At 42.7% G+C, this 15238-nt stretch overlaps 1 protein-coding gene across 1 annotated transcript; it reads left to right on the forward strand.

The window, feature by feature from the left end:
* Positions 1 to 1053: 1053 nt before the first annotated feature.
* LOC131663104 (ceramide glucosyltransferase) lies at positions 1054 to 11012 on the forward strand. The gene is made up of 2 exons (XM_058933204.1): positions 1054 to 1211; positions 1277 to 11012. The coding sequence occupies exon 2, from the start codon at positions 2015 to 2017 to the stop codon at positions 3215 to 3217; it is 1203 nt and encodes a 400-aa protein (XP_058789187.1). The 5' UTR covers positions 1054 to 1211; positions 1277 to 2014; the 3' UTR covers positions 3218 to 11012.
* The last annotated feature ends 4226 nt before the right edge of the window (positions 11013 to 15238 follow it).

Genomic DNA, 15238 nt, shown 5'->3' on the forward strand with positions numbered 1-15238 from the left:
TTATATACAAAATGAAACTCAAGTGTTTTTATTTCACTAAAAAATAAGTTTATTACTTAATTATAAACATGCCAATTTAATAACAAATATAGATACAAAAATCTGAACACCAAAGGAGGGTGATAATTATAAACGATTTTATTTAATCTATATTGCTTCAGGTTCGCGCCTTAATGATGGAATTTTTTTAGTGTTGAAATGAAACAAATTACTATAAAATTTTTTTTTAATAATGAATCATAATTCTTAATTTATAGGTTTCTCTTAAAGTAATTCAGGTGATTACTTTTACATACAACCATATAGGTATACGTAATGTTGTAAAAACATTTTAGAAACATTTAAAATTCTACTTTAGTCTTGATAGTTCATTACAGTATAAGAGCGGGAAAATAATTTTTTTATACTATTAGCGCATTCCTTTCGTGAATCCCTCATCTTTTGGTACTGTAAAAAATGAAAATAAAAATAACGATAAAGTAAACATAACCATAAAAAATATATATTACAAATATAACTTACTGGAAAAAACTTAAATTTAAGCTGTCAGGATCATCACTTTGCAATCTGTAGTTTGGGAATGTATTACTTTTTAGCTATTTTCCATATTTATTTACACAAAAAGTTACCTATTAAACTATTTACCAACTGCAAAATTTGTAATGGAGCGATTTTTACAACACTGAAATAGGTAGCCAATCACGTGCGATTAGAGAGAGATATCATGTAACTACATATCTGATATCTCTCTCTTTGGCTGGTAACGTGCTCGTCCGCTGGAGCGCTACCTGCAGTAGTATATGCTCGAAGCTGCATAGATAGAAAAAGGACAGAGAAGTATTCTCGCGTCTGCGTTCTCTGACGAGTCGAAGCTCTCGTCACAAGAAGGGGCATTACCAGCTTCAGCGGTATACGACACACGCCACACACTCACCTTACACACAGTGATTTTCATATGTAGAGGAATAGAGCGAGAGAGAGAAGGGGAGGGGGGTCGGAAAGGAAGCGAGCTGGCGGTGAGTGGTTCGGTGGGTCGTTTGTGCCGGCAGTCTCACACAGAACATTGGCGGACGTCGCTCGTGTGTGGGATTTTGCCCTTTGAGTGTGTGTCTCGTTGCGTCCACGATTCTCCTGTGGAGAGCGACGCGCGCATAGTTCGCGCGTCGACGCCGCCATCCGTGTGTGTGTTTTCTCTATATCTGGCTTTCCTAGTATGTATAAAAGTGCTTTTGCGGCGAGATTTGGTGTGTGATAATGTGCGTTTGTGAATTTTAAGGGCGGCAGCCATAGGTAAGTGGCAGTACAATCACGAGACGCTGGGAGAGAGGGAGAGAGAAAGAGAAAAAGAGGCAACACAGTAACTCTACCAGAAACAAAGCCACCACGAAAGTGCATCGGCGTGTGTAAATGATGAGGACGAGTCTGCAGTGGCAAGAGCAGCAGCAGCGGCGAGGAAACCGCATTGTCTTCAGTGAGTTTGATCTGGCGAGGCGGACGACGACGAGCGCGGTACTCGAGGGTGCAAGCAGGAGGAGTGGTGCTGCGGCAGCGCTGGCTTTCGAGTCTCGATGATAGGCGGGCGGCAGCAGCCCGTCGCGAGGAGCATCGTCGTCGGAGCGGCGGCCGACTGCAACACTTGCAACAGCAAGCGGCCCGCGCCCGCGAGGATGCTGCTTACCACCTCGAGGCAACGACGCAGACGACGACTCGGCGTGGCGCCTTTGCCGCCTTCGTCGCGACAGCAGCATCTGAAGCATCGTCAGCAGCAGCTGCCCTTGAGCAGCTAGGGACATGAGGGCTAAGCCAACGAGCACCGAGCAATCCGGCCGATCGTTCACTGTGGCTAAACTTAGCTGACGTTTTTCCCCGTGTTAGTGTGACGACTAGTGTCTCTGTATTAATTTTTCGACTCCACGTGCGCGATAAAGCTGCAACTAGGCGAGTAAGAGGACAGACACGGTGCGACAGATAGTGCGCCTGTGCGTGGATGTGTGCGTGAACGAAAGCGAAAGAGATGATGAACCCTTCGATGGTCTACACCCTGTACGGGCTGGCCGTCTTCTTCATGGTGTTCTGGCTGGTGATGTGGCTGTTTCACGTGCTCGCGTTGATCGCCGGCCGCTGGAAGCTGCACCGCAAGGTGATGGCCGTGCCGACGTACGAGACCCCGCTACCCGGCGTCTCGATAATCAAGCCGCTGATGGGCGTCGACCCCAACCTGTTCAGCAACCTCGAGACCTTCTTCCAGCTGGACTACCCGGTGTACGAGCTGCTGTTCTGCATCGAGGATGAGCAGGACCCGGTGCTGATGCTCGTACACAAGCTGATCGAGAAGTACCCGCAGGTGGAGACCAAGCTGTTCGTGGGCGGGCGCGGGGTCGGCGTCAACCCCAAAATTAACAACATGCAGCCGGCCTATGAGGCCAGCCAGCACGAGCTGATTCTAATCAGCGACAGCGGCATCCGCATGAAAGAGGACACGCTGCTGGACATGGTCAACTACATGACCGAGCGCGTGGGCCTGGTGCACCAGATGCCCTTCACCTGCGACCGCGAGGGCTTCGCCGCGGCCTACGAGAAGATTTTCTTCGGCACTGTGCAGTCGCGCATGTACCTGGCGGCCGACCTGCTGCGCATCAACTGCCACACGGGCATGTCGGCCCTCATCAAGAAGGCGCTGCTCGAGGAGGTGGGCGGTCTCAAGACCTTCGGCGTCTACCTGGCCGAGGACTTCTTCTACGCCAAGTCGCTGACGGACCGCGGCTGGAAGATCACCGTCTGCTCGCAGCCGGCCATGCAGAATAGCGGCCACTGCGAGGTGCACTCGTTTCAGGCGCGGCTGCGGCGCTGGGCCAAGCTGCGCGTGGCCATGCTGCCCACGGTCATCGTCCTCGAGCCGCTCAGCGAGTGCCTCATTATTGGCGCCTGCGCCTCCTGGGCCGCCAGTTTGCTCTTCGACTGGGACTCGCTGCTCTTCTACGTGGCGCACATCTTCCTCTGGTTCACGTTCGACTGGACGCTGCTGTGCGTCGTGCAGAACGGCCCGCTGCCCTTTAACCTCCTCGAGTTCGTCATCGGCTGGCTGCTCAGCGAGACCACGCGGCCCTACCTCTTCGCGCAGGCGGTCCTCGACCCGATCATCCAGTGGCGCTCGAGGACCTACAAGCTCAAGTGGGGCGGCGTCGCCGAGGAAGTCAAGGCCAAAGTCAAGTACTGAACTTGCCCCCTGCTGCCGTGCTGTGTGTGCGTTTTTCCGCGGCGTGTGCGCTGTGTCTGTGATCGTCTACGCGACAGTACGACTGATGCGCGCCGAACGCTATCTACCCATTGAGCACACTGCTCGCTGCATCCGACACGCTCTCGTGCGGCTTGTGTTTCCGAAGCCACGAACCTCGGTCAGCGAGCGGACCATCCCGACGACGACCACGACGACAACCAATGGACCACTTATTATCTTATTTTTCATTTTACCGATTACCGCATAGTTAATTTATAGTAGCTCGTACAAACAAAATCGATTAATTATCGCGACACGCGCTGTTCTGTACGTATACCGTCTTGTCTCTGTCTCTCGGCTGCGCAGCAAGAGTTTGCGGAGAATGCAGGCTGTATTGGTGCGTTCTCCACGTATTTACGCGTTTTTTTTTTGCCTTTCGAGCCACGTTAAGTGAACAACAAAACAATACGTACGAAACCGCGAGTTTTATCGCGTTTTAGCAGCTCGCTAAACGTACCTGATACGTTTAGCTACCTGAGGCGTGCACCGACACACTCGCTTACGACGGCCTTGCCTCGTCGCGCCAATACGCCGGCATTTGCGGAAACATTCCGCGCGCAATCTCGCTCCCGCTGATGTGTCTGTTGCAATTGGATATTTATTTATTGTGCGATACGTCGTCGTCTCTCTTATTTTTTTGCGAACAATATGAAACGCAAAAATATAGCGTAACGCGGTTAATTAATACATTTTCTCACTTTCTCTCCAGCCGCACCCCCATCGTATGCAAAGATTAGGTGCGATATGTCTCAAGAATGTATAACGATACATTTGTATACAAGCCAAGTGTCACGGGGTTGTGAGGCTCGTCTAGGTCGAAGCACCGCCGACGTTTTTTTTTTACGCGTAGAGACATACCACGATTGAATGTTAAGTGGGATTGGTCTATAGAGTCTACCCTATTATTTCTTTTATCGTTCAAATACATAATGATATTACGGGAGTGACGAAATGAAAAGAAGGCACATGAACGCTAGCAGTTTTGTTTGCGTGGTTGGTGCTTCGACTACCTCGGCGAGCACGAGAGAGAGAAGAACATGTAAAATGTAAAAAAAACGTATTGTAAGGAGGTCGAGAGACAAGTTTGTTTTGTATAATTACTCTTGCCAACTGCGATGACGGTTATACTAGCTAGGGATTTTCATTTTCTTTTTTTTTTGTAACCTTGTGATCGATTCTCGCTCGTTTTTATTTATTCAAGTTTCTATCGTGTAGACTTTGTCCCGCGTGTTAATTTAAGCGATGCCCCTCCCCCCCTTCATTCAGCTGTAAAGACTTTTTACAAATCGATATAAGCATAATATAGAACGTATGTCGTATATACATGTATATACATATACATACACATATGCACGCACGCACACACACACACACACACACACACACACACACACACACACACACACACACACACACACACACACACACACACACACACACACACACACACATATATAAGCTATATCTGCCTGCAGTGGATGTTGAAGATTATGATGAATGACTTTGCACGCGCGAGGTTTAGCTTTCTTTCGATTTGTTCGATGTCTTTTAAGATATGTCTCTCTGATTGTTTTAACCAGTTGTGTCTTTCATTTTTTCTGTTACCTGCGAGCTATACATGAGAGTAAATGTTATGTATTTTTTATAACGTACTGCGAAGGTGTATACGAGTTATACAGGAGTATTTGTGTCAGATCCCATACGTTGTATTTTTAATATCTTTTAGGTTTTTTTTTTCATTTGAATTCATTGTTTAGCTTATATAGTTGCCTTGATGTAGCTGTCTCATCAAAAATCTTTTAAGTCAAAGTTTCCATGTTTTACTTTATTTTATTTTGTCAAGTCGAGCTAACGTTCTGCCCTCTTTTTTATACTTTTTCCGTTCTTTTCTTATTGATTTTTTCTGTCGTAATAACTCAAAAATCATGAATTTTTTACATTAAAATGAATTTTTACTCGAAACACTGTCTTTTTTATTTCAAATTTCATCATTCACATGTACTTTTTTTCAGCTATATCGATCGAATTTAAAACAAATGAATGACTGAACAAGCAAGTACACGGAACAAATATAGGTTACTGGAAACAGCTGTTCAATGAGAAAATAGATAACTCAAGACAGCTGTTCTCTAATATTTGAGCATACGCAGCTTATCTATTTCGAGTTTTTTAATGGCAAAGTATAATGAATTAAGGACGTGCGTGCGTGAATGTTCTAAGCGGGCTGTTTGATTTTTTAGGTAGAATAAGGCCATTGAAAAGCATGGCACTCTGAAATTAGTCTCGTGACTGATATATTCAAATTGGTCAGAGGAATTTCAACAGCTTCACGAGTCAATAATCGTTTCAGCCCATTGCAAGCTCGATTCACAATATTTTCATGACTTTTCGAATAGCTTTTACCAAACTCGTGTCTTTCTTGATTGACATTCCCGATATTTTCGCCGCACAATTCCTAATAATATACATTTTGTGCGAAGAAAAGAAAGTTTTTCCGTACTATTCTATACTCGTTCATTGCAACGCGCGTGCACGAGAGGCGAGGTTCTTTTTTACCTTACACGCGAGAAATCCTCTTCTCTCGCGCGCGAGCCTTAAAACCAAAGCAAATACAGATTTCTTTAAAAAAGAAAAGTCGTTCCTTCCGAACCTTCGACAAACAGATCGATCACGCCGGCGAGAAATCAAGGATCGCGGTTAACTCGTCGACACACAAGTTCCGACACAATGGGCGCGTGTGGGCAATGCACAAACGAAATTCAACGTGATTTTGCGTGCATCCTGCGCGCAGGTGCGAACGATAGAAGAAAATAAAATAAAGATTTTTTTTCTCTCTCTCCGATATACGTAGGTATTGTGTCGATTGCAATTATACACGTACAAACATCCGGCGACCCTCTCATCACCGCCGAGATTGCATAAGAGTCGAGCGTTGATTGCGGAGTTGTTGCCATTGACATGTACCGTACACACACATACGCGCGCGCGCACACGCACGCACGCACGCATACACACATCTTTTGTTTTTTATTTTCACGCACGATTTTCGATGCGCAATGACGCGCGCACATCTACCGGAACTATCGGTCGTGCATGTACGAACAGCGACTGTCGTGCCGGTGACGTTATTTCGATTTCTTTGGTCAGTATTTAGTCGACTTTGCCGCGTGCTCACTGTGCGCTCAAGTTGGCGCTGTCTACGCGTCGTATTGAAAAATACAGTAGCCAACGTGCTCAACAAAGAGATTCTCGTCTTATTTTTCCAGCCTCCTTACGTTCGGGCGTAAACCTCACACGAGGCACGAATCTACTTTCCCGCATTCGTTAGCTAATATAATATTCGAGTTCAAAGTGCACCCGGATGTTTCGCGAGATCGTCGAGCGATGATCGATCGAGAGATACGCAAAAGAAATCGCGCCGAGCAGCGCCTCACGTATAGGATAAATTCGTTATCGTGCGTCGAATAGAAGACAAGGCAAAGCATGCTCGTTACGTAAAGAATCCAGCCGAGTTTTTCCTTTTTTTTTTTTTCTCTTTTCAAAACCGAGCAGCAGGTACATTCGCAACACTGACGTAGAGAAAATTATGCTTTTGAGAAAAGAAATCTTTTGAACGCGACTTCTATTTTTAGCATTCTTTCTCCGTCTCGCACTGTCGTGCAGTACACGTAAACTTATTTCTGTGAGGTGCGCGTTCTGTGGGAACTCCATTAGGTGCAGTTTCGCGAAGGTATCGCGCGCGCCAAAGATATTGTGTGTGTTCGCGCTACAAAGGAAGCGAAACTATTGCCAAGCCCGCGCCGCGTAAAGGACGCACGAACGAGGCCTGCGATCGTCCATCGGCCTTCGTTACTCGGGAGCGCTCTCTCGACGCGGCCAACGGTCACCGCGAGCCGTCGATTCGCAAAAGCTGCTCGTGGCACTCGGCCGTCCAGTCCTCTGCACTTCGATCGCCGACGGTTCGCCAATTCTCTCTCCTTATCGTATGCAGTAACGGCTTGTGCATCTCGCCCGAAAAAGTTGTTAGAGACGCTGCGCTCTCGCTTTCTCGCGCGGACACTACAACTGAAACTCTCTCGCTCGAACGCCGCGCGCACGCGGTTCAAGGTTACCGTTCTCTGACAGTGACCTGGCTCACACCTTTAGCTCTCTTCTATCGCGCGTACATACTACGTGGATTTCTATCTTTCTCAAGCCAAACTAATTGTCATTGGCTTTATATAGTTTTGACTCTATTTACAACGGATGCTTTGACTGCGAGATAATGCGACAGTTGACTATAAGAGCTTGAAAAAAAATTCCACAAATTCGACGAACTCGACTGAAGGTTCTTCCAGCCGTTGCTTTTATTCTATGACTCAGTTGGTACAATGTTTACATCTTTATCTTGTTTATGAACCATTTCTTAATGCACGAAAGATTATATATTTCGCTTTACACTAGAATAATGGAATATTTTAATTATCTTTGCATGTGGTTTTCTCGGATTTTTATATGATATTCTTAGCACGTATTATTACTCTTGGCCAACTATGTTGTTACCGTTTTAGCATAATAATCCAAGTATCGCGTTAAAAAACAAAAAAAATATGTAAAGTTCCATTAGAAGCTCTGAATAATTTGCTAATATAGCCGCAATTGGATTTTCAATTACAAGAGTGCTAAATACATCAGCCAGTCGGAGATAATATATATATAGCTTTTGAAATTGACCGAGCGTCCCGCGAGATTGAGAGAGCAAATGCGGTCCGAGTGAAATGTCAGTAATCAATGCAGAAAAATGCTGTGACGTGCGTATCCGAAAACCACAAAACAGACACGGATCGGAAAGAAAGATTTTTGGCCCAATTGACATCATCCACGTTAGCGTCGATTCGAATTAACTGCGAGCTATAGGTATGTTGTATGACGTCAGTGGCACGCATGACATTATCTCGAATGATTTATATCGTGAGATCGCCTCTTCAAACATCCATAAATATCGCCTAATTACAGATAAGTTTTACGAGAACGAAAAATACCGAGTCAGGGAGTTTTGATTCGCGAGAAAGGCATCGTAAAGACAGAGAGAGAGAGAGAGAGAGAGAGAGAGAGAGAGAGAGAGAGAGAGAGAGAGAGAGAAAGAGAGAGAGAGAAACAAAAAGACACTCGAGAGACGTGGGCGTCGTAAAGTTTCGACGCGAGGAGGTAACTTCCACTAAAAAATGAGAGAAACAGACGGAAATAAGTGGATTCATCCCCGCTGGATGAAGATGCACGCTGCGCGCCGTGACTTTCATTCTTTCGCACGTTACTTCCTCGCGACCTCGTTCGACCGCTCGCACACAGCGCACTATTTTCCCCAGTATTATTCTCGGTCGACGAAATTTATTTAGTTTTTTTTTCCTTCCTCTGGCCTTCGGTCGAAGAGAGAACATCAGTTTGCATCGCAATTGCTTTGGTTTTAATCAGCAATCCAGTGTTCTTTCTCGAGCAAGCTTATACACCTTGGATTATTGATTTCACTTTTAATCAAATGGACACTGGCGCAACAATTTATTTAACGAAGCGTATGTTTTTGTACATTTCCACTCTGATAATCTAGCACTTTTCTAAATGGCACGAAAACGACAGCTCGTTTGCTTGATAAGAATGGCCATTCGAATTAGTCTAAAAGCGTTATTGCAAGACTATAGACATTTTCCTTTTCTTCGATCGTTCATTTCAAGTTCAACGCCATTCACTCTAGCGCCATCAGTCATTTAAACGTCTTTTCCGACAACGCCAAATTAATGGCGATATAAAGTTTCTTATCGGTCAATGGTTAGAAAATGCGCGCGCTCGAACAAAATAATTAATTGAAAGTGTATCTCGCAAAAAAAAAGAATATAAAAGAAGCATAGATATAAAAACGCTTAAAAATAGACATCTCCTTTTAAGCCTTTTAACGTACGTATGACTCTTTGTTCTCTGTCTGTCTGTCTGTCTGTCTCTCTCTCTCTCTCTCTCTCTCTCTCTCTTTCTCTCGCTTTATTTTCAATCTTGAGTCTATTGAGATTATGGATTTCACTTGCGTTGGTATGTCGCTCTGAAGAAAAAAGTAAAATCAAGAGCTACCTTTAATTTGCTGCACCGGCGCTCATGAGAACTTACATAGTTATTGATCTAGTATATGACTCTTGATTTCTAGTTTCTTTTCCTTAAATCTCTATACAGACAAGCTCACGCTGGCGGCATATTTAAAAAACTCTATTTACCGTAGTCCAACGTTCGCGTAACGTTGATACCATTAGTGAATTCATTAATTAGAAGGCTCGGCATGAGCAAAGATTTATTATACCAATTGTTCTTATCTTGAATTTAAAATTCCATTTGCCAGCTAACTAATATTGTAAAAAAAATGATAAGCAAACTATTGCGTACATATGAATTTTTTTGTAAAATTTAGCGAGTGCCAATTTACTGCGCGGAGAGTATCGTCTACGATACTCGCCATAATATTGTATGCGTTTTCTTCGAGAGATGTGTTCACTTTCAACGGCGATACTTACGTTTAATTTGTCTTTCGAGCCTCTGCACCTAGGACAAAAGAAACAAAGCAAGTCTGTTTTACGTTGCAACGCTAAAATGCAAATGTGTCTTATTAACTTAAGATTTTTCCATTTGCTACGGGACTTGCTGGGCAAAATAACGGCAAGCGTCGTGAATTTTAAGCTTTTTAAAAACTCGCTTTTTATTGCAAAGCCCAAAAAGCTTTGACAAAGCAAAACTCGCAAACGGCGATGATAATGATGCAGCATAACTAATCATTCACGCTCTTCTCTCTCTCTTTCTCTCACACTCTGGCAAATGAAAATATAAATTATTGAGTATAAAGTTGCTAATATACAATTTTTCTACATTTATACTTGAATAAAAAAAAAAACTTTTAACTCTTAAAAGAAATTAAAAAAAAAATAATGGTAAGACGCTACTGAACGCACTGCTTTTTTGTTCTAAGATGGCTTAAGCCTTATTGTAAGAATAAATTAATGATTAATATTCCTATTGAAACGACCGTTCGAATTAAACAAAAAAGGAACTGTCGCTAAGAAAGTAACAGGTATCGAGTGCTTTAATATTGTATAAAATAATCATCCAAATAAATGCATTGCATTTTTTCTTTGGCAAAAAAAAATAATAATTTCCACATAAACCAAAGGTTTCGCTTGAGTTGTCATTGAAAGTGAACAAACCTCGCGATTTTCTGGCAGTGATGTATGTATCGGAAAGAAAAACAAAAAAAAAAAACAAAAAAAACTAGCTCCGCGATGTTACATCCATTATAACTTATATATACATTGAGGTTCACATACATGTCTGTGATAATAAGTTTTAATTTATGTTCATGGCAGTTCGTTTATATACATGATATACGTGTATGTGAGTGCGCCAGGATGTGAACGCACGTTATCAGCTGATAAACAAAAATAAAAAATCTTTCACGTACATAAATCTTTCGTCATTGTCATGTGTATGCCAGTTGGAAGTCTGTGCGTGTATGCGAAGACAAATGCAAAAATAATGCGAGATCTATATAGTTATTAATAATTGAAGAAAGATGAACATTAAGAAAAAAAAAACGGCGATTGTAAAGACTATACATACAAAATATTATACAACACACGTTGATGCGTGCATGTGTGTGCATGTGCCGCTTACATGCGACAATGATAATTTTGTCGATACTGTATAAGGTTTTGAATGAGAATTAATAAATGCCATTTATTGATAATTAAATTATTTTATACTTATTTATCATAACGGCACGTCATCTTTAGCCTTTATCCTTTTCGAAATCGGCACGGGACCATCCGCAAATGCTCTGATGGGATTATTTTTGAGCGTGACTTAATGCCCATGTTTGCAGTTATGTGTCTGCGTGTACGTATTTACGCACACACCTGAATGAGATTTGGCGCGAGTATTATCACGAATCAGACGCGCGAGCGCTATATAAAGCCGTTTCAAATTAGAATTAAATGACGCTCTGTAGTTTTCTACGCCTGGCGAGAGCGATAATTGAGCCGCGTTAAGCGTTGATTACGCGCGTGCTGATTTTCGTTAATTACGAAGCTGTTGAAAGACGATAAAAAAAATTGGACGTTTTTTTCTTACGGTAACTGCCATTACTGCAAGCTGCCAGAGCTTTCGCGTAAAAACAAACGAGTCGTTAATGTAACTCTTTGGCTTTAGTTCTATCTTTTTAATTGTTGAATATTCATAAAATGCCATGGACACAAGAATTTACTTATTTTTTGCTCTTGCGCAGCTCGTTCCGCATCCGACCGTCGAGTTATCTATTTACAAAACGCACCTCGCCGCGTTGAACGTGTTGCAAGCCGCAGGTAATGCCAATTGCCTTTGGCCGCAATTGAGCTTTCGCGCACAGCTCGTTTCATCTACATGATTTTTGCATTGCCTTGAATGTTAATATTTTATAAACGGGCATTGCAATCGCATGATTAGACGACGAACGCTTTACTATTAAAAAATAGGATTTTTTATACTCCGACGCGTTGAATATTTTAACGTTGTCTTTTTCTTTTCTCCAACGCAAAGAGTGCCTTTGTCTTATCTTTTCACGTATTGAGGCATGCCACCGTGACATTAATTAACGCTAACGCGTGTGATTTGCGTTTTGTGGTCGATCCAAGGACTTCGCATCTGTTATGGAAAAAAAACAATGCCGCAGTAAAATTCTTGGTCTTCAAAATGACCTATTAACAGAGTTGCATAGCGTTCAAAATTATTTTGTTATCGCGAACGAAAATGAAAAGAAAAAAGAAAAACCGGAACATCAGGTACCAAACAAAAGAATCGAAAGATTCTTCTCGAATGCGGTGGTAAATCAAACTTTATGTTTCATCCGAGAGTCAAACGACGAATTGAAAGCTCATCAAGAGAAATCATAAAAATCCAACAGGAAGTAAAGCCATTAGAAGAGATCGCCTTGAAAAACACAAGCTGTGTAATGTAACGAGGTTCGCAGAGCAGCCTTCGACAATGAATAACGGAAGAACGAATGGTATTATTTCGAAGCTTTCTTTCTCCATCGCACAGGTAAGTTCTCGCCGTGCATATGCTGGAATAGCATAAAAAAAACTGCTCTAACAGCGAGGATAAAACACGGCGAGCGTGTGTGTGTAACATTCGCGCGTTGCGCCTTATTAGCCTTCATTACCAGGAAAATTACTTGATGACAGCTTTTTTTCTTTTTCAACAAATAGCAAGCGCACGGAGCACCAAGGTAACTCGTAAATTTCGTAGCAAGCAATTAGCGGAAAAAGAAGTAGGCGCGACATAATGTGAGAGGCGATAGGGCCAACGATTCCCGCGCGAAGTCCGCGAGTTCGTCGACGTGGAAAAGCCCGCGGTTACGGTTGCCGATACGCGTGCCTACGCGCATAATCTCGCGCGACAGTGTAGGCACAGGGTGTGGCGTGCCCTCCAGCGCCCGAGAAAGAGCAAAATCACTCGCGCGAAGCCAAGGACGCGCGGAATCTCCGCGTATAACACACGCGGTTGTCCTCTCTCAATCGAATTGTCAATTGCGTGCTTACGTGCGTTAACCTATCGACTGCTGTTACGCGCGAATCGAACTCGCATTTTTTTTGGCTCCTCAAGCGATTTAATAGGCGCGCGCGCGACATCGATGCCTGTTCGCAAGCCATTTGTTCCAATTGATTTTGCGCTCACCTCGTTGGCTTTAGCCACTCGACATTGGCGTTTGTGCGCTGGGATCAACCGGAAAGCAAGTGTTCATATTTGGACGATTGTAGATTGTGCGAACTACTATTTCAAAAAAGCCTCGTGTCCCTCGACAATTCGAAGACGGGAAAAGCAACAAGGCTAGTCGACTTGAGAGCAGCGAGTAGAAAAAAGCCAAGGAGACGAAGATGAATCGCGCAAGCACGCTAACATAAGTGGCGGAGAATGACACAAATTGAATTCGGCGGCAGGGTTGGTGGCGCTGTTTTCGTTCTTCTCCTCCTCCTACAGTGATACACATAGCTAAAAGCCCCAGTGAACTTATAGTTTGCGCGGCCAACTCCGCAGTGAGTCACGGCCAGTGTCTGCTACTGTGTGACGTAGACTGCACCGCGGATAGCTCGCTGGGTGGGCGCTACCTCGACTGAGAGGAGAAAAAAAATGATCTTACCGTTTTGATCGACCTCCCCTAATTTCGCTTTTGACAATCTAACATATTTCGTTATAACATATTCTAACGAATCGCTAGCCAAGATAAAAGTTATAGAGGACCCAAGATGTGAGTGCCTAAGCGAGGTTCAGGATCTCAATCATGTCATATGGCAATGCCCATAATGCACGAAAAGCAAAGAAAATGGTTGATAACGGCTTTAGCCAAAAATAAGCATTTTCTTCCTCTCGATATAAAATGTTTCCTAAGCGCCCCCGACATTAACGTTATTCAATTAGTCTGTAGGTTCTTTGAAAAATGTAATATTAAAGTATAAGCTCCACAGTATACACAGAGACCTATTTGACTTATGTATTCTTATATATAGTCATTATACTTCCGTATTATTATCATTATTATTATTATTCTTTATTATATATATATTTTCTGTAAATAGCTAAATAACCTTATAATAAGAGTTAATAAAGTTTGGTTATAAAAAAAAAACATGTTTCGTAATTTTATTTCGACCTTTTGATGCGATGTTTTGCACTTTCCAAGCGTTGTGGTATTCAAGAACGACCTACTCTGCATTGCGGAAAATTGATTCGATGCCTTTTTTTATAATCGTATCGCAAGATATGAAACCACTGATATTGGAATTCTTTATATTACTAGTAAATTAAAATTTTATATCTTATCTCATCATCTCGTACAATTTTTCAAATTTAACGGAAATCTCGTAGTTGAAAGAATTTTAACTTGAAGAATTTTTTAATGCATTGTGCCCGAGAACAATGCCGTTGTTCACAACCAAAGAAAATACTTAGACGGGAGTTATTCAGGCAAACGCTACACGTATATATCTCTTTTATGATTCACCCAACTGTTTTCCCAAAAGCAAAGTCATTCCCCTCACCAGGCGCAAAACAGAATGAAAAAGATGTATACCTTTCCATATCAGTACAATCAGATCTCGTAAATCGCGCGACTGACTGTCATAGAAAGAAACTTTCTCACCGACTGTTTTATCTTGATTGACGTCGATTTTAATAGTACGTATATTCTCAGTACACTATTGACCTTTCAAGCCATTCGTTTGCAATTTTGACAAGATTAATATTATATGACATAAACGATAAGTTGCACTTGGGAAATTCTTTCTGAAGTGAAGTCTTAATGGTTTCTTGATTGATAGTAACAGCCGCGATGTTACATATGAGCATTCATTATATTCTAAGCGTTTGGAATGAACGGGAATTCAATTTGTAGATGGAGATATTGTCTTTTGCGTCGAGACTTGATGTTCGAATACATCAAGCGTTGTTTTGTCTTGATGACTGATGGCCGCAATCTTATATGTATCGACTGTAATCATACTCCAGCAATGTGTCTTACAGAATTCTCGTAAATTCGTTCTGATCATCATGCAGTCAGTGGCCTTGCATTAGCAGCGTCGCATTTTCCAAAATTCAATTTTCACTCGTGCAGCGCAATAAAACTCGGTCTCACGTTGTACTCCCTTGGAAATACACTTTAGTCGGGAAACGAGCTTCATCTGAGCATTATAATTCAATGAAGGTTTGATTAAAATCGAGAATGAAATACAAAACGAGTTATGCATTGTTGCAAGAAACGAGAAAGAAAATACAAAGCGCAAGCATTTTCCATTTATTTCAAAACTACGCCTTCAATGCCCTTCCGCGTTCTACGTGATGCGCGACAATTGGTGTATCATCGTCTCATCTTCTGAGTATGAATAACAAGCGAGCGTTTAATATCCCATAAATTCATAATGAATC

This window comes from Phymastichus coffea, unplaced genomic scaffold, assembly GCF_024137745.1.
Source record: "Phymastichus coffea isolate CEN01 unplaced genomic scaffold, Cenicafe_Pcof_1.1 PCOF00031, whole genome shotgun sequence".
In the NCBI taxonomy this organism is placed as follows: Eukaryota; Metazoa; Arthropoda; class Insecta; order Hymenoptera; family Eulophidae; genus Phymastichus; species Phymastichus coffea.

Coding starts and splice junctions, on each gene's coding strand:
- LOC131663104 (XM_058933204.1), top strand. CDS start 2,015: ATGATGAACCCTTCGATGGTCTACACCCTGTACGGGCTGGCCGTCTTC.